At 45.4% G+C, this 23,776-nt stretch overlaps 1 protein-coding gene across 1 annotated transcript in view; it reads right to left on the bottom strand.

Annotated features, from left to right (window-relative positions):
• PKN2 (protein kinase N2) overlaps nucleotides 1-23,776 on the bottom strand; it is a 137,033-nt gene that overhangs the window by 59,688 nt on the left and 53,569 nt on the right. Inside the window, exon 2 of the mRNA XM_063427311.1 lies at nucleotides 2,529-2,820. Coding sequence (XP_063283381.1) covers nucleotides 2,529-2,820 — 292 coding nt within the window. The remainder of the gene's footprint in view (nucleotides 1-2,528; nucleotides 2,821-23,776) is intronic.

Genomic DNA, 23,776 nt, shown 5'->3' with positions numbered 1-23,776 from the left:
TATTTTAATCTTACCTTGAAAACCTTGAGTTGTGTGGGGGGTTGGTGACACGGGGAACCCTTCTGACAAGCTTCCTGCTGCCAGAGGGAACAGCACAGCGATCCACACTCAGCGGTTTCCCGGAAGTTCCGGTTCGTGCATGCGTAATAGCGTACTCGGAACTTTGGTGGATCGCAACATCACTCGGGCGTGCGTTCCACTGCTGTGCACAGGTCTGCAACATAATGAAGGCATCCCCCGGCCCGCCCATACACACCAAGCAGGAACACATTCGCCGTAAAGTTAAACAGCAATGGCTCCAGGACCTCCATGGACAGAGCCATGCCGCTCAGCCTACCACTGGGAAGGCTATCGGGCTTCCTCCCCCAGACAGCAACCTGTGTGCCTCACCTTCAACAGAGACGCTTGATGCGTCCCGTGCTGGGACAAGGGAGAACTGGGTTTGCCAGGGAAGCCCTTTATAGGGTAAAGGGGAGGAACTTTTCTTAATCACCTATCTTGCAGATGCGTGTCCCAATTAGGAAGCACAACCCATACGTACTGCCACCATAGGACAGAAAAATAGATTTATCTTGCAATATACCATGTATGAATATTCACAAAAAAAAAAGCAAGATTACAGATGCTGTATAAGAATATACCATGTACGAATATTCACACAAAATAAAAAGCAAGATCACAGATGCTGTATAAGAATGCTGGAGTAAGTGTTCAGTACAGAAAATGAATGTTCTTTGGAAATAATGCCCTTTCTATTGAAAGAGAACTATTAACATAAAACAGATACTTGAGGTCCATTGAACCAGCTTACCAGCTTCAAGAGGAAGGGCAGCTTGGGGGGGGGAGGGGGGGAGGGAACTAACATACAGGGTGAGAAAGTAGAAGAATTTTAAGGTAAAAGTGAAGTGGAGGATGTACACACTAATTAAATTCAATAAATAGGTTTGAGAAATGGCTTTTTATCATGGGTGGCCACATGTCATTCTGAAGATATGGATTTTACGGGGCTCCTTAATGAATTGAAGACATGGGGAAAAGTCTGATAGGTGAAGGTAGGCTATTCCAAAGAATTGGAAATGCCCATGCAAAGTACTGTAAGCGCTAGTTAGTGCAGGTACGAGCAGCGGACAGGAGAAGGTCACCAGAGAAGCAAAACAAATTTTAAAAGGGGTAGAATTGTTGAGCACTTTGTAGGCAAGAGGATAATTACATTGGCTCCCTGAGACCTCTAGGCTTAAAATAAAACTATTGACAGAGAGGTGATGGGTTAGGGGGTACTTGAGGAGTGTATTGGGAATCCCTGCTCTAACAGTGCAGGATTTACGGATTACCCTGTTGTGTCAAGTTTTTTTTTTTTTTTTTTTTTTAAACAACTTGGACAACTGGGTAATCCCTAAATCCTGGAGGGTTATGGGGTGGTACTTTAGTACTGGGTTGGGAACCCCTGAATTAGATGATCGACAGGAGAGAAAAATATGCCTGGCAGCAGCATTCATTATGGACTGTAGAGAGACAATATGGTTCATGGAGAGACCATTAGGGAGAGAATTACAGTAGTTAAGCAAAATGATAATTAGGAGCTTGTTCATGCTCTTGTAATACCTTGCCCTAAGAAAGAGGCAGATGAGAGCAATGTTTTTAAAATGGAATTGGCAGGATTTATGACAGACTGGATATGAAGTCTAAGTGTGAGGTCAAAATCAAAGACAATACCAAAGCAGCGAGCTTGCAAAGATGAGCTGATGTGTGTACCATCAACTTGCAGGGAGAGCAACAGTGGAGAATTCGTATTATAAAGGAGAGAATATAGAAAGTTCAGTTTTAGAAAAATTGAGTGGTTTAGGAGTAATGAAAATAGGATCCATTATGAGATTAGGACTCCAATCTGGTGGACATGGAAAGATCAACGCCAAGCACCGAAATTTCTATGAGCAAGTACAATTAGTGGAGAAACGTACAATATACACAGACAAATACAAGAGGTAAAAGAGCCCAGCCCGCAAGCTGATATCTAGCCATTGGAGCTCTTTTATACAAATCAAGAGAGACCGTACTGGCAAGTACATGCGGGGAAAAAAAAAACCATTGTTTTTAATGCAATATATGAATAATGCTTTAACTATGCCCTTTTAGACAACGGGATCCAACATTCTGTAAATCTGTCCAGAAAGGGGTTATGGGATACATAGTTCAATCCTCACAATGCAGTTCAACTCCGATCTCATGAGTGGATTTCGCAAAAAAAATAAAAATAAACGACAGTAGCTATACATGGCTGCCAAGAGTTTATTGCTAATTCACATTTGTGCACATGTGCAACAGCTGTGATTGGAAAGGGGAAAAAAAATACCGGTAATTACCCCTCTAAAAATCAGAAGGTATATGAGGCAGTCCTATTGCTGCAGCAAGTTTTGTAATAAACGTTATGCATTACATATATAACATCTTAAATGTTCATTGCATTTGTAAATGCTCCATCACATGCATAGAGTTTAAAAAAAAAAAAATCCAAACAGGATTTATCATACCTGGAAGATCCTCTTCTTCTCGCACAACAATATGCGCATTTAACTCCTGCAGACTGTTGTGAAGCTCTTCTAGTTTCTTGTTTGACTTTTTCAAAATATTGTCCACGTATGCCAAGTTTTTTTTATCTGTTGTGACCTTTCGAAGGTTTTCAGCCCCTTCTTTGATTTTTAGTTCTTTTCTAATTTCACGCTTTATCTGGTCCTTTATTTCATCCAAATTTGGCTGAGGGTCAGAGAAGTCTATTTTCTGATGAATACCCATGTGTTCAGTAGCTATAGCGGTTCTCGTGTCCTGAAGAGGCAGAAACAAAAACAAAATCAGAAAACCACAGGCACTTTGCATTAGAAAATACTCTGACAAGTCAGTGCCTTTACCTCCACAAGGCTCTCTCAAACTATTACAAGCGACTCAATATTTAGCAAATTAGTCCACTTACAAACGCTGCTATAAACAGTGTAATTTACCAACACGTGAATGTCCTCGGTCTAGATTCACACTATTTAACATTGCACTGTTATAGTTTCTGAATGCTAGCAAAAATCTGCTCAACCGTTAATGCCACTTATCACATGGGCAGTTGGATGGGATATCAAAATAAAGGGGGGAGGGCGGTCTATGGATCCCCTTTATCCCCCACACCGCCATTGCGGTTTTACTGCAATTTACTACAGTTTTGTCCATTTGGGGAAAAAATACTGTATATGAGGAGAATCTTACTGGTGCAGAGAGGAGATTGCGGTGCTTGAGCAGTAGGGCCCTCAAGCATTTGGTTAGCCTGAGAACATCCATCTGAATAACTTAAGAAATATATATACAATATTTGCATTTCAAATCAAGTCAAAATGCAACAATGTGAAGTCAAAAACGTAAAGATTTCTGAAACCAAATACAGTTTAAAATAAATAATAATAAATTCACACATACACACATACACACACCTAGTTATAACACCCTGATTTTATTTTTACAATATATTGGTTTGTCCTAGAACGTCTGTTTAAAATATGTTGAGCTTCCACAACTAACAGTCAATAGTGACTCACTGACAAAAGATTAACTCTTATGAATGTTTCTTTAGTGTGTGTGTGTGTGTGTGTGATACAAGCACCATTCGGCATTAAATAGATGTTCTGCAATAGAACTGGTTTCAGTTTTAAGCAATATCCCTTTAAATGAGCATTTGTACACCAAATGTATACGTGTAAGTCAGACTGAATTATTGTTCAAACCTGGATCTGTCTGTAAAATTTTAAATCTTATTTTCAGACTTTGACTGTTCAGAGGGTTTGGGTTTAATATTACTAAATGGTCTGTAAATGAATATTTAATAAACTGGGATCTCATATCCAAGGTCTCACATTTCAAAGTAGACTCACAGGTCTGCTTAAAAAGCAGACATTTGGTTATTACTGAGGAACAAGCATCAGCACCAATTAACTTCAGCATTGCTTACAGACGTGAGTGAGTGGCACTAGAACCATGTTGACTAAGGGTCTCTAAGCCAGGCATCAAATGCCTTGCTAATGATACACAATTTACAAATCCTGTACTGGAGTGGTACAATTTTTCTCTCTCCAGTGGAAAAGAACTCATTTGGGAATTACACTTGTTAATTTTAGTTTTCCAACCTGAAGAAAATATACTCGTAGGGTTAGAATTTCATTTTGAATGTGTTTTCAACTACATCTAGGCTATATACACAAATGTCTCTTTTTTGCTGTGACACAGAGGAGTTCAGAAGTTTTAACTTACTCCCATTATGAAGCAAGAGCTTCTTTTGGGAGTAGTTTATTTTATATAAAGGACATCCCTGGCACCAACACATCTTTAATGCATTAGATAGGCGATTGCCTTATGAAATATGCGGTTTGTGCATGCCTTTTTTTCGCAGAATGCCCAGCAATAAGTCTGCCTCCTTAGCCACGCACCCTCAATGTAGAAAAATACTTCCTTATCAAATGTATGCAGATAGCTCTTTCATTGACAGAATCAAGTTATCTAAACAATAAGGCAACATGCATTAGCAGAAAATACTCAAGAAGACCTAACCTATAGTTTGTACAGGTATCACAGCTAGTGAAATCAGGTAGATTACCAGATGGCACCTTGGGACTGGACGGTTTAAGGCCAGAAAGCTTTAAAAGAATCGATTGTTTGCAGTGCAGCCCACAAAAAAAAAAAAAAAAAAAAAAAAACACAAAGCATACTACAAATATAGATGTTGGACATATTACTACAGAAGGAGCAGCACTGTCTGGTTGCCAGAAAGTATACACAGTAGGTTTTATAGTTTGCGGAGATGCCATGCCAACGTTAAACAAAACCACAGGATTGCGTCACAAAACTATAAAACTATGGCTACAAATAGAGTAAAAGATGGAAACATTGACTGACACTGCGCTATAATGTACTGCAGCAGTTTCTTTAAGTCTCAACATGCTGTCAAAGAGTAACGCAAAACAAAAATCATATATACACAAATACTAGATACAGGCTATGTTTAATTTATTAGACATCTTATGTGCAGAGCAAGCTAAAAATATCCACGGCTGGGAATAATCAGCCAAGTGCCCTGGCATTTGCCTGTTACAGAACATCCCACACTCGAGATAAAATGTTCAGGAGTTATGCAATTCCGTGCACTTTCTAGAATATTATAGAAGCTGTAAAATAGAATGTTTTTTGTGCTGTAGAAAAAATTGGAAAACTTGTCAGAGCAAAAAAAAAAAAATAAAAAAAAAAAAAAAAATTGAAGTTCAAGGATAAGATGTAGTGGGGACAACATGTATTCCTGACCCTATAGTGTTAAAACCCCCATCTAGCCTCCTCTCCTTCCCACCCCCCACCCCCATGCCTCCCTAAATATAGTAAAATCTTACTTTTATTCAAATCTGCAGCTGCTGGCTCTGTCTGCTGACAATTAGAAGTGGTGGTCTGAGCCAATCACAATGCTTCCCCATAGGATTAGCTGAGACTGAGGCAGATCGGGGGAAGGGTCAGCAGAAGTCAAGTTGAGTGACTGCATGCAGAGGATGGAGACACAAAATAGCAGTGCTGTTCACTGTGCAGCACTGCCCCAGGAAGCACCTCTAGTAGCCATCTGAGGAGTGGCCAGGGAAGTTATCACTAGGATGTAATGTAAACCCTGCATTTTCTTTGAAAATAGTGTTTAGAATCATTCCCTTCAGGCTTTTCGCTATACTCACCAATACAAATGCAATAAGCTGTAGTTCTGGTGACTATAGCGTTCCTTTAACCCCTTAAGGACACGACATGTGTGGCATGTCATGATTCCCTTTTATTCCAGATGTTTGGTCCTTAAGGGGTTAAAGTGAAACTAGGTATAAAAAAACATTAAGGTAGCAATTCTGTTAAAAAAAAAAAAGGTCATACATTATGACTCATTTACAGTTTGAAAAAAAAAAACTACTAAATTTGTGTGTTTAAGGGTCACTAAGAGCTTTTGCCATTTTTACAAAGTTAAAGGAGCAATACATATAGCACCATGAAGCCACTTGCAGTTCAACTCTTACAACATTTCTGAAGGTCAAAACACACAAATGTAAATACAACAGGCACACTAACAATGTATAAAAAGTGTTTACAACCATACAAGGATTATAGCATTACCAGCAAGTTGAGGTGAGTTTATACAAGGGCACAACTTATGCCACAAAAGGATGAATCGTTCATCTTAGGAAGTCACAATAGCAGAATTACACAAGTTTTGCTATATTTCCTTTTATCCATTTGCCTCAAGTTACGGTTTAGTAAATACATTAACCTCCTCTCCAATTATTGTTCATTTAGTGTTTTGATAATAAAATGTCGTACCTTTATCAAAGGAGATCGGGGGCTGGGGGATTTGAAAAGTCTGTACTGATAGCTTATTGGGAAATTTAATATATATCCATAACTATTTATGCTCAAGATCCTTAGAGTAAGGAATTATACTCTCAAAAGTGATGCAATGAAGACTTAGTCACATATGGGGCGTAGGGAGGACAAGGGAAGTCCTAAAGCAAGCCAAGCTGCTTCGGAAGTACAGTTTAGGGCAAGTAATTAAGAATCGAGTGCATCAGGTCTATCAAGCTTTATTTTTAATACCACTCCAACATCCCGACACCCTTTCATTATTACTGGTGTGAATGCCCTTATCTCTAGTCTGAAATGCATGTATACATTTATTACCTGAACACTGATAGAAACTTTAGTTTTCCAATTATTAATCTGGCATTCTTCTCCAAAGACACTTAAAACATATATATATATTTTTTTTTTTTTTTTTTTTCTCAACAATTTAAGTGCCTAATTTACCAGGTCTCGCTTAATATAAATTGTAACAGTTCTACATTTTCCATTAATCCATACAATATATTCCTGGCAAGCCCTTCTCTTCACTATCACGTACATATATACATAGATTCTGAAATATATACACAAAAGGCTGGCTGAAAATCTTTCAGCCAAGTTAGGAATCTCTGTATTAGCTAGGTGGAACATTTTGAACCAGTGAAATTTTGAAGCACACTCTGATAATTTGACCTTGCTCAATTTTCTGAAGTGTAAACTGCCAGTTGATTTAAAGTCACAAAACACATTTCAGCTTTAGTTTAATATAAGCAAAATTAAAGTTTAAAAAAAAAAAATATGCATGCCATTTTTTAACGTGTCTGACAGTTAATGCTGCTTACAGCATGACTTCAGCCTAATCATCAAGCTAATCAACCAGCACTGTCAGCCGTGAAAACAGATACACTAAAACTACCTCTTACCAGCAAAACATGGGCACAACACCACACAATGCAAGATAGTAATATTTTAGAAAGTGATCGCACGCATTTAAGGTTTGAGAGGTAAAATATCAAACAAAATATATCAGGCCCCCAATGTACAGATAAAATGGTACTCCTCTTTGTCACGAGAAGAGTCCCTTTAAAGACAGATATGAAGCTCCTTATTTTCTAACTGTTTCATATACAAGTCAAAGAGGAAATACCGTATTTGTTTTGCTAATATTCTAATTAAGACACTAATGCTTTATTAAGACTGAAGTATGTTTATCTTTCCGTTTATGATCACAAAAAAAAAAAAAAAAATTTCTATGTAACAAACTCTACTATATGTAGATCTAGGCTTAAAGTGTGTGTGTGTGTGTGTGTGTGTGTGTGTGTGTGTGTGTGTGTGTGTGTGTGTGTGTGTGTGTGTGTGTGTGTGTGTGTGTGTGATATATCCATCTCGTGGAGAAGACTTGCAGGTAAAACAAAGGATGTGTTCTGTGGAAGGAAAAGGAATACGGTTCTAAAATCAACACAAACACTGAATATATATGCTTACCAAATACTATACTACATTAATGCAAATAATTTGAATGTTAAGGATGTGGGCTTAATTACAAGGTGTCTACATAATGCTGCATCATTTCCTTTATCGTTCCGGTCAAACCTTTTTAGAAAGGAAGCTGCCCAGGAAGGCATTTTTATCATGGGAAGCAGCACTCACAGGCAGTTTGTTCTTATTGCTTTCTGGTTAACTCTCCAGAAAAAAAAGAAAATCATGCAAAATGTCCCATTCAGTTTAAAGTTTAGAAAGGATCTCGCAGGTTTTAGCAAAAGACCAGGTTGGGATTCTCGATCTGTCCTCTTATAACACAATCATACACAGACACCCAATACAATAGCACTGCCAGTAATCAGTTTACCATGAAACTTTGAAAGTTGATCTATAAATAACTTCACATGATGCAAAACGTGCATTAGTCAGGACAGAACATTTCCTTGTCCTGTCCCTGCATCTGTCTCACTGCTTTCAAGGGAAATAAAAGTTTTGGATCTAGTAAAAATAAGGAAATATATTGTAACAATCATTTTGATGTAAGAAGTGTGTGAAGTAAAACAAAAACTCCTATAAAAGCACATAAGTTAGGGAGTACTCAGAGGACAAAATTAAAAAATTAATAAAATGCAAAGCTATATTCAATAACATCAACATTTTAGACTTGATAAAGTATTGCTCAGATTTGAGAAGAAAGATTGTTCTAAAAGCAGGATTCATATTCTAGGTCAAGTGTAGGCAACTTGTGAAAAATTCTCAGTTATTATGTTGGCTCACTATTTAATCATTTAGAACAAGCATGTCAAACTCGCAGCCCACAATTAATTTCTTTACGGCCCAGTCATTTATGGGCCGGTCGAGGGGAGTGCAAAAAAATCACTTCTCAGATTGACAAGTTATTTTTGCACCCGCCTCGGCTTGCACTCCGCTACCCCAGGCAGCGTCCTGCTCTATAAGGAAACCACACGGCTGTACATGACTATCCGGCGCTCAGAGGAGGAGAGAGAGGAGGAGAGAGAGGGGGAGAAGAGAGGGGGAGAAGAGAGGGGGAGAAGAGAGGGGGAGAAGAGAGGGGGAGGAGAGAGGGGGAGGAGAGAGGGGGGGGAGAGAGGGGGGGGAGAGAGGGGGGGGAGAGAGGGGGGGAGAGAGGGGGGGGAGAGAGGGGGGGAGAGAGGGGGGGAGAGAGGGGGGGGAGAGAGGGGGGGGAGAGGGGGGGGAGAGAGGGGGGGAGAGAGGGGGGGGAGAGAGGGGGGGAGAGAGGGGGGGAGAGAGGGGGGAGAGAGGGGGGGGAGAGAGGTGGAGAGGGGGGGGAGAGAGAGGGGGAGAGAGAGGGGGAGATGGAAGAGGCAGGGATGGAAGAGGGGGGAGGGAAGAGACATGGATGGAAGAGGGGGGAGGGAAGATACATGGATGGAAGGGTGGGGAGGGAGGGAAGAGACATGGATGGAAGGGTGGGGAGGGAGGGAAGAGACATGGATGGGAGGGGGGGAGGGAAGAGACATGGATGGAAGGGGGGGAGGGAAGAGACATGGATGGAAGGGGGGGAGGGAAGAGACATGGATGGAAGGGGGGGAGGGAAGAGACATGGATGGAAGGGGGGAGGGAAGAGACATGGATGAAGGGGGGAGGGAAGAGACATGGATGAAGGGGGGAGGGAAGAGACATGGATGGAAGGGGGGAGGGAAGAGACATGGATGGAAGGGGGGAGGGAAGAGACATGGATGGAAGGGGGGAGGGAAGAGACATGGATGGAAGGGGGGGAGGGAAGAGACATGGATGGAAGGGGGGGAGGGAAGAGACATGGATGGAAGGGGGGAGGGAAGAGACATGGATGGAAGGGGGGGAGGGAAGAGACATGGATGGAAGGGGGGAGGGAAGAGACATGGATGGAAGGGGGGAGGGAAGAGACATGGATGGAAGGGGGGAGGGAAGAGACATGGATGGAAGGGGGGAGGGAAGAGACATGGATGGAAGGGGGGGAGGTTAGAGACATGGATGGAAGGGGGGGAGGGAAGAGACATGGATGGAAGGGGGGGAGGGAAGAGACATGGATGGAAGGGGGGGAGGGAAGAGACATGGATGGAAGGGGGGAGGGGAGGGAAGAGACATGGATGGAAGGGGGGAGGGGAGGGAAGAGACATGGATGGAAGGGGGGAGGGAAGAGACATGGATGGAAGGGGGGGGAGGGAAGAGACATGGATGGAAGGGGGGGAGGGAAGAGACATGGATGGAAGGGGGGAGGGAAGAGACATGGATGGAAGGGGGGAGGGAAGAGACATGGATGGAAGGGGGGGAGGGAAGAGACATGGATGGAAGGGTGGGAGGGAAGAGACATGGATGGAAGGGTGGGAGGGAAGAGACATGGATGGAAGGGGGGGAGGGAAGAGACATGGATGGAAGGGGGGGAGGGAAGAGACATGGATGGAAGGGGGGGAAGGGAAGAGACATGGATGGAAGGGGGGGAGGGAAGAGACATGGATGGAAGGGTGGGAGGGAAGAGACATGGATGGAAGGGGGGAGGGAAGAGACATGGATGGAAGGGGGGAGGGAAGAGACATGGATGGAAGGGGGGGAGGTTAGAGACATGGATGGAAGGGGGGGAGGGAAGAGACATGGATGGAAGGGGGGAGGGAAGAGACATGGATGGAAGGGGGGGAGGGAAGGGGGGAGGGAAGAGACATGGATGGAAGGGGGGAGGGAAGAGACATGGATGGAAGGGGGGGAGGGAAGAGACATGGATGGAAGGGGGGGAGGGAAGAGACATGGATGGAAGGGGGGGAGGGAAGAGACATGGATGGAAGGGGGGAGGGAAGAGACATGGATGGAAGGGGGGGAGGGAAGAGACATGGATGGAAGGGGGGGAGGGAAGAGACATGGATGGAAGGGGGGGAGGGAAGAGACATGGATGGAAGGGTGTAAAGCAGGCTTCCCCAAACTCCAGCCCTCCAGATGTTGCTTTACTACAACTCCAATGATTCTATTAATGAAACAGATAGGCTGAGAACCATGGGAGTTGTAGTTCAGCAACATCTGGAGGGGGGGGAGAGAGGGGGGAGAGAGGGGGGGGAGAGAGGGGGGGAGAGAGGGGGGGAGAGAGGGGGGGGAGAGAGGTGGAGAGGGGGGGGAGAGAGAGGGGGAGAGAGAGGGGGAGATGGAAGAGGCAGGGATGGAAGAGGGGGGAGGGAAGAGACATGGATGGAAGAGGGGGGAGGGAAGATACATGGATGGAAGGGTGGGGAGGGAGGGAAGAGACATGGATGGAAGGGTGGGGAGGGAGGGAAGAGACATGGATGGAAGGGGGGGAGGGAAGAGACATGGATGGAAGGGGGGGAGGGAAGAGACATGGATGGAAGGGGGGGAGGGAAGAGACATGGATGGAAGGGGGGGAGGGAAGAGACATGGATGGAAGGGGGGAGGGAAGAGACATGGATGGAAGGGGGGAGGGAAGAGACATGGATGAAGGGGGGAGGGAAGAGACATGGATGGAAGGGGGGAGGGAAGAGACATGGATGGAAGGGGGGAGGGAAGAGACATGGATGGAAGGGGGGGAGGGAAGAGACATGGATGGAAGGGGGGGAGGGAAGAGACATGGATGGAAGGGGGGAGGGAAGAGACATGGATGGAAGGGGGGGAGGGAAGAGACATGGATGGAAGGGGGGGAGGGAAGAGACATGGATGGAAGGGGGGAGGGAAGAGACATGGATGGAAGGGGGGAGGGAAGAGACATGGATGGAAGGGGGGAGGGAAGAGACATGGATGGAAGGGGGGGAGGTTAGAGACATGGATGGAAGGGGGGGAGGGAAGAGACATGGATGGAAGGGGGGGAGGGAAGAGACATGGATGGAAGGGGGGAGGGGAGGGAAGAGACATGGATGGAAGGGGGGAGGGGAGGGAAGAGACATGGATGGAAGGGGGGAGGGAAGAGACATGGATGGAAGGGGGGGGAGGGAAGAGACATGGATGGAAGGGGGGGAGGGAAGAGACATGGATGGAAGGGGGGAGGGAAGAGACATGGATGGAAGGGGGAGGGAAGAGACATGGATGGAAGGGGGGGAGGGAAGAGACATGGATGGAAGGGTGGGAGGGAAGAGACATGGATGGAAGGGTGGGAGGGAAGAGACATGGATGGAAGGGGGGGAGGGAAGAGACATGGATGGAAGGGGGGGAGGGAAGAGACATGGATGGAAGGGGGGGAAGGGAAGAGACATGGATGGAAGGGGGGGAGGGAAGAGACATGGATGGAAGGGTGGGAGGGAAGAGACATGGATGGAAGGGGGGAGGGAAGAGACATGGATGGAAGGGGGGAGGGAAGAGACATGGATGGAAGGGGGGAGGGAAGAGACATGGATGGAAGGGGGGGAGGTTAGAGACATGGATGGAAGGGGGGGAGGGAAGAGACATGGATGGAAGGGGGGAGGGAAGAGACATGGATGGAAGGGGGGGAGGGAAGGGGGGAGGGAAGAGACATGGATGGAAGGGGGGAGGGAAGAGACATGGATGGAAGGGGGGGAGGGAAGAGACATGGATGGAAGGGGGGGAGGGAAGAGACATGGATGGAAGGGGGGGAGGGAAGAGACATGGATGGAAGGGGGGGAGGGAAGAGACATGGATGGAAGGGGGGGAGGGAAGAGACATGGATGGAAGGGGGGGAGGGAAGAGACATGGATGGAAGGGGGGGAGGGAAGAGACATGGATGGAAGGGTGTAAAGCAGGCTTCCCCAAACTCCAGCCCTCCAGATGTTGCTTTACTACAACTCCAATGATTCTATTAATGAAACAGATAGGCTGAGAACCATGGGAGTTGTAGTTCAGCAACATCTGGAGGGCCGGAGTTTGCGGAAGCTTGGTGTAAAGGCAAGCAGAGTGGAATGTGCAAAAGCAGACTTTAGTAACCAGCTGTTAAACCTCTGGAAGGCTGTGTAGTAAAAGCCTTCATATAATTCTGAATGTACACACGTTTTGGGCTGCAACATTTTTGCAATTCACGTTTTCCATAAATTGTTAGCCAGCACAATTAATAGATAATTTCACATGCTACTGCATGTGATGACAAAACGCATGTTAAGCTAATTAACAAAACTAATGCGGATTGCTGTGAATTATTTAATTTGCTAGCGCACTATACACAAGCACAAAGACGTTAGAACACCTGCAGTAAACATGTCATAGCCAACTGTTTTAGAGATTTGACCTACACTTCTAAAAAGAGCCCACTGGTTAAAGCATGCCCTGCTAGAATTTGGGGGAAGAGAACTTGGGCAACACTGGCAGAACTCACTATGGATAAGTGAGGCGGTCAAGCAAAACTCAATCATAAGGCGTAGAATGTAAGATTTTTGTGTGTGCGCAAGTTTGTGTAACCGTGCTTTGAGAATCGATTTGTCTCAATTGCAACGTTTGGGAGGATATCTGAACGTTTTCACAGAAGGGTCTTCAAAACGGTGTAAGATACCTTTTAATAAATATTCAAAGACTTGAATATTAAAATGCAGCAATGACGAAGACCATTTTCTGCAGATTAATGTACAATAGTAAGAGTTACCTGGAAATATTTGTATATCATTATGCAAGTATGCAAGTCCAAAATGTTAGGGAATCTTTTCTCCAATTCCCCCTGAACACCCCAAGCACAACTAAATATACGACTGGCCAGTTGGAGCTCTATAGTAATAGGAATGTATTCTCAATGCTGTAGTGTCCTGTAGCAATTTAGAGGACCGCCCCATCCTCCCATTGCTGGCCTCACCTCCATGGCTCAGACAATCAAGATACATGTTCTCGGTCAAACCTATTCTTTGCCATAAGAAAGCATTGGGAGGCTAGTGCGTATGCAAAGCAAAACTCTGTCAATCCTATGGTCTCTTTAAGAGTTTTAATCTGACAGCCAACAGAGGCGCTTCTGTACCAAATAGAGTGACAGCCACTAGAGGCATTTAAACTCTGCACTGTAAACATTGCAGCTACTGCAGAATTGCAATGTTTTTCAGCTACAGGCTTAAAAATGCATGAACATAGCACCCAAACCTCTTAAGATTTATTTCTAAAATATTTTACTAGGAAAGATACATTGAGATTCATCTCGTCCTGGGTCCACAAAACATTGCATTGATACAATAAAATACAAAAACGATATATACAAAATGTAACATAGAACAGGTAGGAAATATAAAATCAACCATGACACGTGCATTCTGTTTTGCAGTATATAGAGAGGGATCTCTTAAAGGACTTTAGGATTAGGGAAGATTTGAAAGTGTGCGGGAGGTCATTCCATAATTGCGGTGCTCTGTAGGAAAAGGAGGATCGGGCTGCTTTCTTTTTGTATTGCTGGTACTGGATCGGAGGTTAAAGGAGGTGGGAACAGCTGGGGAGAGCATTCTGCTCAGGTAGGGTGGGAGCTAGTGTCCCTTTCAGAGTTCTGTGTTACATTGGTATGGTGCAGGGGGGTGTCTTTATTAAAGTCAACACCCTATTAGTCATAAAACAATTAATTTGCCCGTGAAAAAAGCCACAAAAGGTTGTGGCCTTAAGGGACATAATAGATAAAGTTGTTCAAGAAATATTATGGAGCAGTAAATACGACACTGCAAGTTGAAAGGAGACAAATAAATATAATCAATAAATTACAATTCACCCTTTGTTCTCCTTATCAATCTCCAGGGTTTAATGACTCTTTAAAACTGCTCTCACTTGGGGCGTGGCCTGGAGCTTGACCGGAGCAGCCGCATGTTGGAGTAGCTCTGTGCTCCGGCGGCCTAATTAATCAGCGGAACGATCACCCGACAGCGATAATCCCATACTAACTTACCGACGAGATGGGACAGCAGAATGGCAGGCGGCAGACGGAAAAGTCCGACAAACATAACTTTTTCAGCGCCCGGAACGCTCCACATAAACCCACGGCCGGGCTGGAAGAGCTGCAAGATGGCGCCGAGGAAGACGTCAGTGAGCTGCAGAGACCTCTGCAATCTGAAGCACCTGTGACCCAAGGGATCCTCCAAAGTATGTTAGACCGCATGCATGAGAAAATACAGCACACATTTCAATCAGCCCTAAAAGAAATCAGGGCAGATATACAAGATCTGGGTACCAGGACCTCCACGCTGGAGGAAAAAATGGCGGACCAGACTGAAGCCTACAAGGAAATGCGGGCAGACATGGAGGGGATGCAGGACAACTTGGAAACCCTAGAAAATAAGACATGGAAGACATGGAAGACAGATCTAGGCGCAACAACCTCAGGATCCGGGGCATAGCAGAGACGGTGAACACAGCAGACCTCCATGCACACATACAGAGCCTGTTTAAAGTTCTGACGCCGGATCTACCCCAAGACATGCTCCTGCTGGACAGATATCACCGAGTTCCAAAGCCCAGATTTTTAACTACGGATGCGCCAAGAGACGTGCTAGTGCGCTTGCATTATTTCCAAGTTAAGGAGGACATTATGAGAGCAAGCAGACAACGCCAATCCCTCCCAGAACCACACCAGAGAACAACGATTTACGCAGACATCTCAGCCGCGACACTGAAAAAGAGAAAGACCTTTGCGGCTATCACAGAACAACTGAGGCAACATAAGAAGCCCTACCGCTGGGGCTTTCCGGTAAAGCTGCTCATCCCCCATGAAGGCACAATAACTGCCATCCACACCCCCGAAGCAGGCCTGACAGCTCTCCAGGACTGGGGAATACCGCCACCAACCGCCACAGCAACCACGACGGATAGCAGCAGGATCACACCAACATGGCGGAAAGTGCCCAGACGCAAGTAGAAGGAGAAAACACCGCAGAAAGTGGCAAGTAAACCAAAGAGACTTTGGGACTATGCACAGCATAAGAGACACTTGTGATAACATAAAAGCGGGGGGGGGGGTTGAGGACTCAGTTGCACTGGGCACATAAAGGGAATAGACAGACACCCTAGAGTTAAGGGTTAGCTACCAGCACCAAACTATCAATCTGGTCACGAACAGCAAGGGTGACTAGCTTATGGAAAGGCGGCTAGGCAGCAAATTGCTTCACACAGGAATAGAAGCACTACGCTTCTTCCCCCAGGGCACCTTGGATAGGCGCCAAGCCAAATTTATGGCAGTTTTCAAAGTTTTAGTTCTGTTATGTTACTACCCCGTTTGTCAACTAGAAAAGGCACAACACACTGACCATCACAGCACTACTTCAACTAGGGAAAGAACCCCCCACGGGGACACGACACATCAGCTCCGCAAGAGGGAGTCGGCTGGTTCGAAACGGCTTGATAAGGCGGCAATCCCACATGTAGACATAGGAACACATCAGGAACAGCTTGTACAATATTATGAACCCCCATGAAACTATACACACACAACACCAAAGGCCTAAATAGCCCTGCTAAACGCAGCTTACTACGTAGAGATTTGAAACAAAACAACCCGGACGTAGTGTGCCTACAAGAAACTCACTTTAAAACAAATTCCCACTCCCCACTGTTCGAGCATGACTTCCCACACCAGTTCCATGCAACATATTCAAACAAGTCTAAGGGTGCCTCCATCCTTATTAGCAAGGACGTAGCATTCACCCTTTTTCATTTGGAAGTGGACGAGGGAGGGAGATGTGTCATGGTGGTGGGCGACTTCAATGACATCACATACACGATCACAAACATCTATGCCCCAAACACAGGACAAAGGAATTTCCTCCATAAAATAATCAAGAAACTAGAAACAAAACAACAGGGGATTAGCATAATATGCGGCGATTTCAACCACGTAATGGACCCCACGGTAGACTCCACGGTATCACCATCAGCACCCAGAATGCGACCGCTCAGAAGACAAAGCAAAGCACTACAAAAACTACTCAACACACACCACTATTACGACGTGTGGCAGGCGACACACATCGGTGAAAGGGGTTACACGTTCTTTTCCACTGTACATAACACATACTCCAGGATTGACGGCATACTAGTAACGGGACAACACCTAGGCCACATAAAGGAATGCGACATCAAACAGATCACGTGGTCAGACCATGCACCTGTAGAAGTGACGTTAACCGGCCTTTACGACTCCACACACAGAAGCCCCTGGAGACTTAATGCCTCTCTCCTTATGGACCCCAAATTCCACAAGACGTTGGAACGAGCACTACAACACTATTTTGCGTAAAATACGATATCTTACACATCCCACAACACGATTTGGCAAGCTCACAAATCAGTAGCATGAGGACTCCTAATCCAAAGAGCCGCAACCCTCAAACGACAGGCAGACACAACACAGAGGGAAAGGCAAAAGGCACTGTTAGATCTTACGATCCTAAACCAAAGGAACCCCTCACAAGACCTAAAGAAACGCATTATGCAGCTTACACAAGACATGCACAAACAGGCACTAGATAGAACAGGTCAGCACCTTCAAAGACTTAAAGCAACACAATACACCAAAGGAACCAAGGCAGGCAAACTAGTGGCACAGCGCCTCAAAACACTCCAAATTAAACAAAAGATAGCACACATCCAATCGGAGGAGGGACACAAGATCACAGCCCCCAAAGACATTAGCAATGCGTTTGCCAAATACTATGCTTCCCTCTATAATCTGGCGAATGACGCAAAAACACACCAACCAAGACCACAGGACATAAAACAATACTTGAACGAAATATCAATGCCCTCACTCACACCACAACAACAACTCAAACTCTCCTCCGACATCACTGAAGAGGAGGTGGACGCGGCAATCCGACAACTCCCAACGGGAAAAGCCCCAGGTCCAGATGGCTTTGCTAACTGCTACTACAGGGAATTCAAACCCATCCTGGTGCCATACTTAACGAAAGCCTATAACGAAGCCACCCAACAACAAAGCCTACCCCGTGAAACACTACTAGCCCACATCATAACACTACCCAAGCCTGGAAAGACACCCACCTGCCCCCAAAACTTCCGCCCTATCTCCCTCCTAAACACCGATGCCAAACTCTACGCTAAAATATATGCCCAAAGGTTGGGAAGCCTGCTCCCACACATCATCCACTCTGACCAAGTGGGATTCATAAAAGGCAGACAGGGGGGAGACAACACTAGGAAAGTGCTTGACGTAATATACAGTGCTCAGCGCATGAGAGTGGGAGGCGTGGTGGTGGCGCTGGATGCAGAAAAAGCCTTCGACCGGCTGAACTGGGAGTTCCTCGAGGCAGTCCTTACCAAGGTGGGGGCGCCAGAGGGCTTCCTCGAGGTGGTCAGGGCTCTATATAACAGGCCAACAGCCCAAGTTTTCGTGTCCGATCCCTTCCAAATAACTAATGGATCACGCCAGGGGTGCCCGCTCTCCCCACTGCTATACGTTTTAGCGCTGGAACCGCTAGCAATAGCCATAAGGCAACACGCCTCGATACATGGGGTGACCATAGGAGACAGGGAATATAAAACAAACTTATTTGCGGATGACGTACTGCTCACACTGACGCAACCCCAGATATCCCTCCCCAACTTGGTGGAAACCATTCTAGAACATGGACGGCATTTGTACTATAAACTAAACATTAGCAAGACCCAGGCCATGGGGGTGGGGATGGGGACAGAAGCCCTTGACAGACTAAAATCTGCCTTCCCATTTGATTGGAGAACAGATCACATCCCGTTCCTAGGCATTAACATTCCGACCCAATTAAATAGGCTACTGGAAAAAAAAACTACACCAAACTCTACAAAGAACTAGCAGCGACTCTGGAAGGTTGGGAGGGCAAATACTTATCATGGGTAGGGAGGTTGGCAGCGATAAAGATGATGCTGCTCCTGAAATTCCAGTATCTCTTACGCACACTACCCATAAAACTACCAAAAACCTACCTTAACCCCTTAAGGACCAAACTTCTGGAATAAAAGGGAATCATGACGTGTCACACACGTCATGTGTCCTTAAGGGGTTAAAACATTACAGAGTCTCCTGGTACGATTCATATGGGCAAAGAAGAAACCAAGGGTGGCATCCTTAGTTCTACAAAGATCGGTCGAGAGGGGAGGGCTGGGATTACCAAATACCCACATGTACTACAAGGCCGCACACATGGCGGCAATTAAAGCAGCCGCGGCTGAAGGGGAAACCCCACAATGGACCAAAATAGAAGCCCACTGGGTGGGAGGGCACGGCCTACATAACATATTCTGGCTACCAAAACACCTACGCCCCGCACACATAGACCCCCTACCGACCACATCAACAACCCTGACAATTTGGGATGAGACAGAAGACAGGGAGAGAGCCCGAGACAGCATACCAGGGAACGCCCCGATCTCCATAATCGCGGTGGGAATCCCAACATTTGAACACAAACAATGGAGAGACGGAGGGTGCACCACAGTTACACACCTATACAAAGAAGGAAAGTTAATGACCTTTCCAGACCTACAAGACCTATACCACCTCCCAAATAGAGCCATATTCCCATTTCTACAACTAAAATCCTTTCTTAAGGGAATGAAAGTACAAAACACAACAAAGCAACAAGGGCGTAAGTTAGAACAAATATGCCTCTCACCAAAACCAGCCAAAAGCACACTATCTACACTATACAAGGAACTACAACACGAATCACCAGAAGCCATTTTGCCATTCCAAGAAGCGTGGAATGGGGAAATGGGTTACACCCTGGCACCAGAAAAATGGGAGAGGGCTTTCAGAATTCACAAGGGCAACTCACAATGTTCCACACACTTAGAAATCATAAGAAAGCTACAATATAGGTGGTATATGGTACCAGAGAAGCTATCCAAAATCTACCCAGACTCCCCCAACAGATGCTGGAGGTGTAGGGCTCAGGGAGGGACAATGGGACACATATGGTGGTCATGCGAGAGACTAACACCACTCTGGGTAATGCTGGAAAATGAGATAGGGAAGTTGATTGACAGTGGCCACTTAACCTTGAACAATGCGTACTCTTTATGATTCCCACAACATTAGATAAAATAGAAGAAAGGCTGCTCTTCCACATGCTGATCTCTGCAGTAACACTATTAGCCAGAGCATGGAAAACAACCCAGGTACCGAACAGGGAAACATTAATAAATCAAGCAGAAACCAATTGGAAGTATGAATTAACGGCTTCCAAACACTTGACACCACAGAAAAACATTACAAAAGCGGGGAAAGATGGAGGGACTATAGAGAAAGGTCAGAGGGGAATCAGAGTCCAGAAACACCAAAGGGGACAGACGCAGAATGAACCAAAATGGGGATAACCAGGAAGGGTATAACAGGGGGTCACCAAACCCATAAGAAGTTGTAGAGGGATAACAGCCGTGAAACGTCATAAGCAAACGCAGAGGCCAGATTCACATATCCATCAACAAAATGGGGGAAAAGCACGCAGGGGGAAAGCCCTACAGTGATGCGTACTACCGGTTGATAACAAAACGAACAAACACAGAATGGTCATTGTGTAACACCAATGTTAACTATTGTTCCTGCACTACCCCTTTTCTTTTTCTGTACCCTGGCGGGCAGGCGCCGCAAAGATGACACTTATAACAATAAAAATTATTTTCAAATTGAAAAAAAAAAAAAACTGCTCTCACTTGCTACATAATTTAACTGGTTCACACAATTCTGTGACCGCATGAAAAACACTTCAGGTCAGAACCCTAATCCCACCCTAGTGTGGGATACCAAAAACTGCCTCTAGGTAAATCACAGCAATATTAATGACACTTTTTACCAATAGGCGGTATGCTCTATATCAATGGAGCTCTGAATAAACTGCAGAGAAAGAAGCCCCAGACCGCTTTCCTCCGGTCGACTTAATCTTGACTTTCATTGTAGCTCCAGCTGGAGAGGGGTCCTTGTTAAACTATATGGTCTTTTAGTGTTGTATAGTTTACTGGAGCTTCACTTCTTGTAAGTGTAATAGGTTACCATACCAATTTTGTAATATTACATTATGTGCACGGCCGGTGCAATCATTTTTGGTGCCCTAGGCAAAAACAAATTTGCCGCCCCATTTGCTTCACCCAATCATGCAGACTAAAGTAGACACACACTGACTCAAGTAGACATGCACTAACCCATATAGACTGACTCACACAGACTCATATACACACACTGACCCATACAGACACACTGACATACATACATACATCAAGCAGACTAACACACATTCTCTGACATAACTTACCTTCATTACTGTTCACTCCCTGCGCCTGGCTGCCCTTTCTCTGCACATTATGGTCTTGCCCACTTCTCTCCACGTCCAGCGGAAGGGGCGCGAGCGAGGAAGTGAAGCGCCTGCACGCTGCCGCATTACATGCCTGGGAGGGGGAGGACTGGCTGAGCTGTATGCCGCCGGACCTGTGTTCTACCAGGCGCTAGTTGCTTCCAAACGCCTGGTAAAATGGCCGGCGGCATACTCAAAAATAATCTAGCTTGCCAGGGCCCTGATTAGGTTAATCTCTTATCCTTTTAAAGGAAAACTTTAGTGTTAGGAATTCATCTTTGTATTCCTAACACTAAAGGGTCCTTCAGCTCAACCCCCACTGACAATGCTTTCCTCTGTTTTACAAGACATTGGACGTCCATATGAAAAGCATGAGATCTCCAACGTCGTTTGACAAAGTCAAACTTTGTGAAATGCCAGGAATAGCCTCTAGTGACTGTATGGTAGACCGCCAATAGAGGCTGTCTTAATGCTGCAGGGTAAACATTGCAGTTTCTCTTAACCTGCAAGGTTTGCAGCGGTAGGGCTAAGGGCGGAACAGGGCCAGGGTAACCAGACCACTTCAACGAGAGAGTGTATCCTCTACAAAAGGTAAGTTAATTTTTTTTATTTCATGATTGAAATAAAGTTCATGAATAGCAGAAGTGCCAAATTTAGCCACAATGTATGCCATTTACCTCAGGGCATGGCTCACACATATATATTCCTTCTTGAAGTGTTTAAGGAAAGAAAGCTAGTTAAAATATCAACAGGTATGTTCACTAGGGATTGTCAAATGTTATGCCAAAGTTGACATACTGAAAACATCAGAATTGTATCCAATTCTGTTATTTTGGATTACAATTTGAATTTTAGTTTAAATTCCTGACAATTCACACTATTCAATAAACATGTCAATGTGGAGCTCAGCCTTTATTTAGCAAGAAAAAACAACTACATAATCTTATTGTATTTGCATTAGTAATAGAACACAAGGGATATGGTGAAGACCTGCTTAAGAACTTGATATCCTGTAGGACTTGAGGAGATACAAGTTCATCTTTTGAAAAAAGGCTGAATTGGGGGCGGAGCTAGCAGCAGAACAGAGTGGTCGCACTATCCTGAGCTCCGTGCTAACGCTACTAACTATTGCGGTAATTAAGTGGACCCGAGACCAGGAACCGACAGGAAACTACCACCTAACTGCCTGACGGCGCAATGGGTCGAAAAACTACAAAAAACAGCAGGCGGATAAAGGCCCTTTTAGCCGAGATATCGGTGAATTGCTGCGGGGCCCTCAAAAACCCGCATGGGACAAAATGGCGCCGAGAGACGAAGGTTCCTCGTACTCCTCCGAGGATCTCTCCTACGACCCTGGAGAGGTAGCTTCGCCTTACCAGTCAGCAGCGCCTAAAGCTAAGCCGCCAGCCAACGGGGACCCGGTCACAGCGGCACAACTGAAAGACATGCTATCTGAATTGAGAGCGAACATAGCGGCTGATATGGCCTATTATAAAGACGCCATTGAAGGCGCCGCGACCAAGATTACCCAATTAGAGGTTGCAACAAGCACACACGATACAAGACTCACCACTGTGGAACGCAAATTGGAGGAACTCCAAGAGAAACAAAAAACCATGGCAGACAGAACTGAGGCACTGGAAGACCAAAGACGGAGACACAACTTGAAAGTGCGGGGAATCCCGGACTCTGTGAGCTTGACTGACCTGCCGCACTATGTGCGCCGCCTGCTTAACACGCTATTACCCCCGAAACAAGCCAAGCCAACCAAGGTTGAGAGCATGTTCCGGCTGCCAAAACCTGCGTCCGCACCAACAGAGGCGATAGCAGACCTGATAATTAGATTCCAATCCCTGCAAGACGTCACCTCGATTCGCGCAGCGGCTAGGGGACAGACTTCCCTGCAGTTTGAAGACTCTGCCTTATCACTATATCCAGACCTCACCAGAGGTACAATGGCGTGGCGAAGGTCTCTGCGGCCCTTACTGCTACACCTAAGAGCTAAAGGTATTACCTACCGCTGGGGGTTCCCGAGGGCTTTGTCCTTTACACACCAGGGCTCAACATATAAGGCTCAGAATATCCAAGAGTTGGAAAACCATCTGCAGCACCTGAATCTACTCGGGCTGGGAAAGACAGCAACGACGGACCTGACACGTCTGAACCCCTCCAATATACCGGAGTTCACCCCCCGCTCCACACAACGCAGAGTGCATGCCGGGAACAGAACCTGAGCAAAGCCGCCCAACACTCGGACTTTCAAACCCACGACGGGTCCACCGGTCTGCACCACTGCATACCGCTTGTATGATACAGTTGCCATAGACTGCTCCAAGTTTAGTTTATACTGTTTACTTTATATAGTTTCTTTCATGCCGTTTATTTTATAACGCTTATTTTGTACTGTCTCGCCCTCCGCACGCATCTGCGAAAAAAACAGTATGTTTCTCCCCTAGGCCCACTCATCAGGCTCACACTGCGCCATTAGTGGCTGGGGACAGTAATGGAGGCCATCCTCCCCCCACCACCCCCCCACCAAGTATTACCACCATGACAATGCACCTTAAGTGCAGACCCAGAGAGGGGCTCCATATCCCTAAGTACCTTCCCGGACTCATGCCATTTTATTCTAAAAAAAAAAAAAAAACTAAGACACATTTTATTCATTCATACTTAAATGTGTTGGGTATACATATAGGATATTAAAAGAAAGT

Source organism: Pelobates fuscus, chromosome 7 (assembly GCF_036172605.1).
Source record: "Pelobates fuscus isolate aPelFus1 chromosome 7, aPelFus1.pri, whole genome shotgun sequence".
In the NCBI taxonomy this organism is placed as follows: domain Eukaryota; kingdom Metazoa; phylum Chordata; class Amphibia; order Anura; family Pelobatidae; genus Pelobates; species Pelobates fuscus.
The sequence above is the reverse complement of the archived record's forward strand: the minus strand, read 5'-3'. Positions and strand labels throughout refer to the sequence as shown.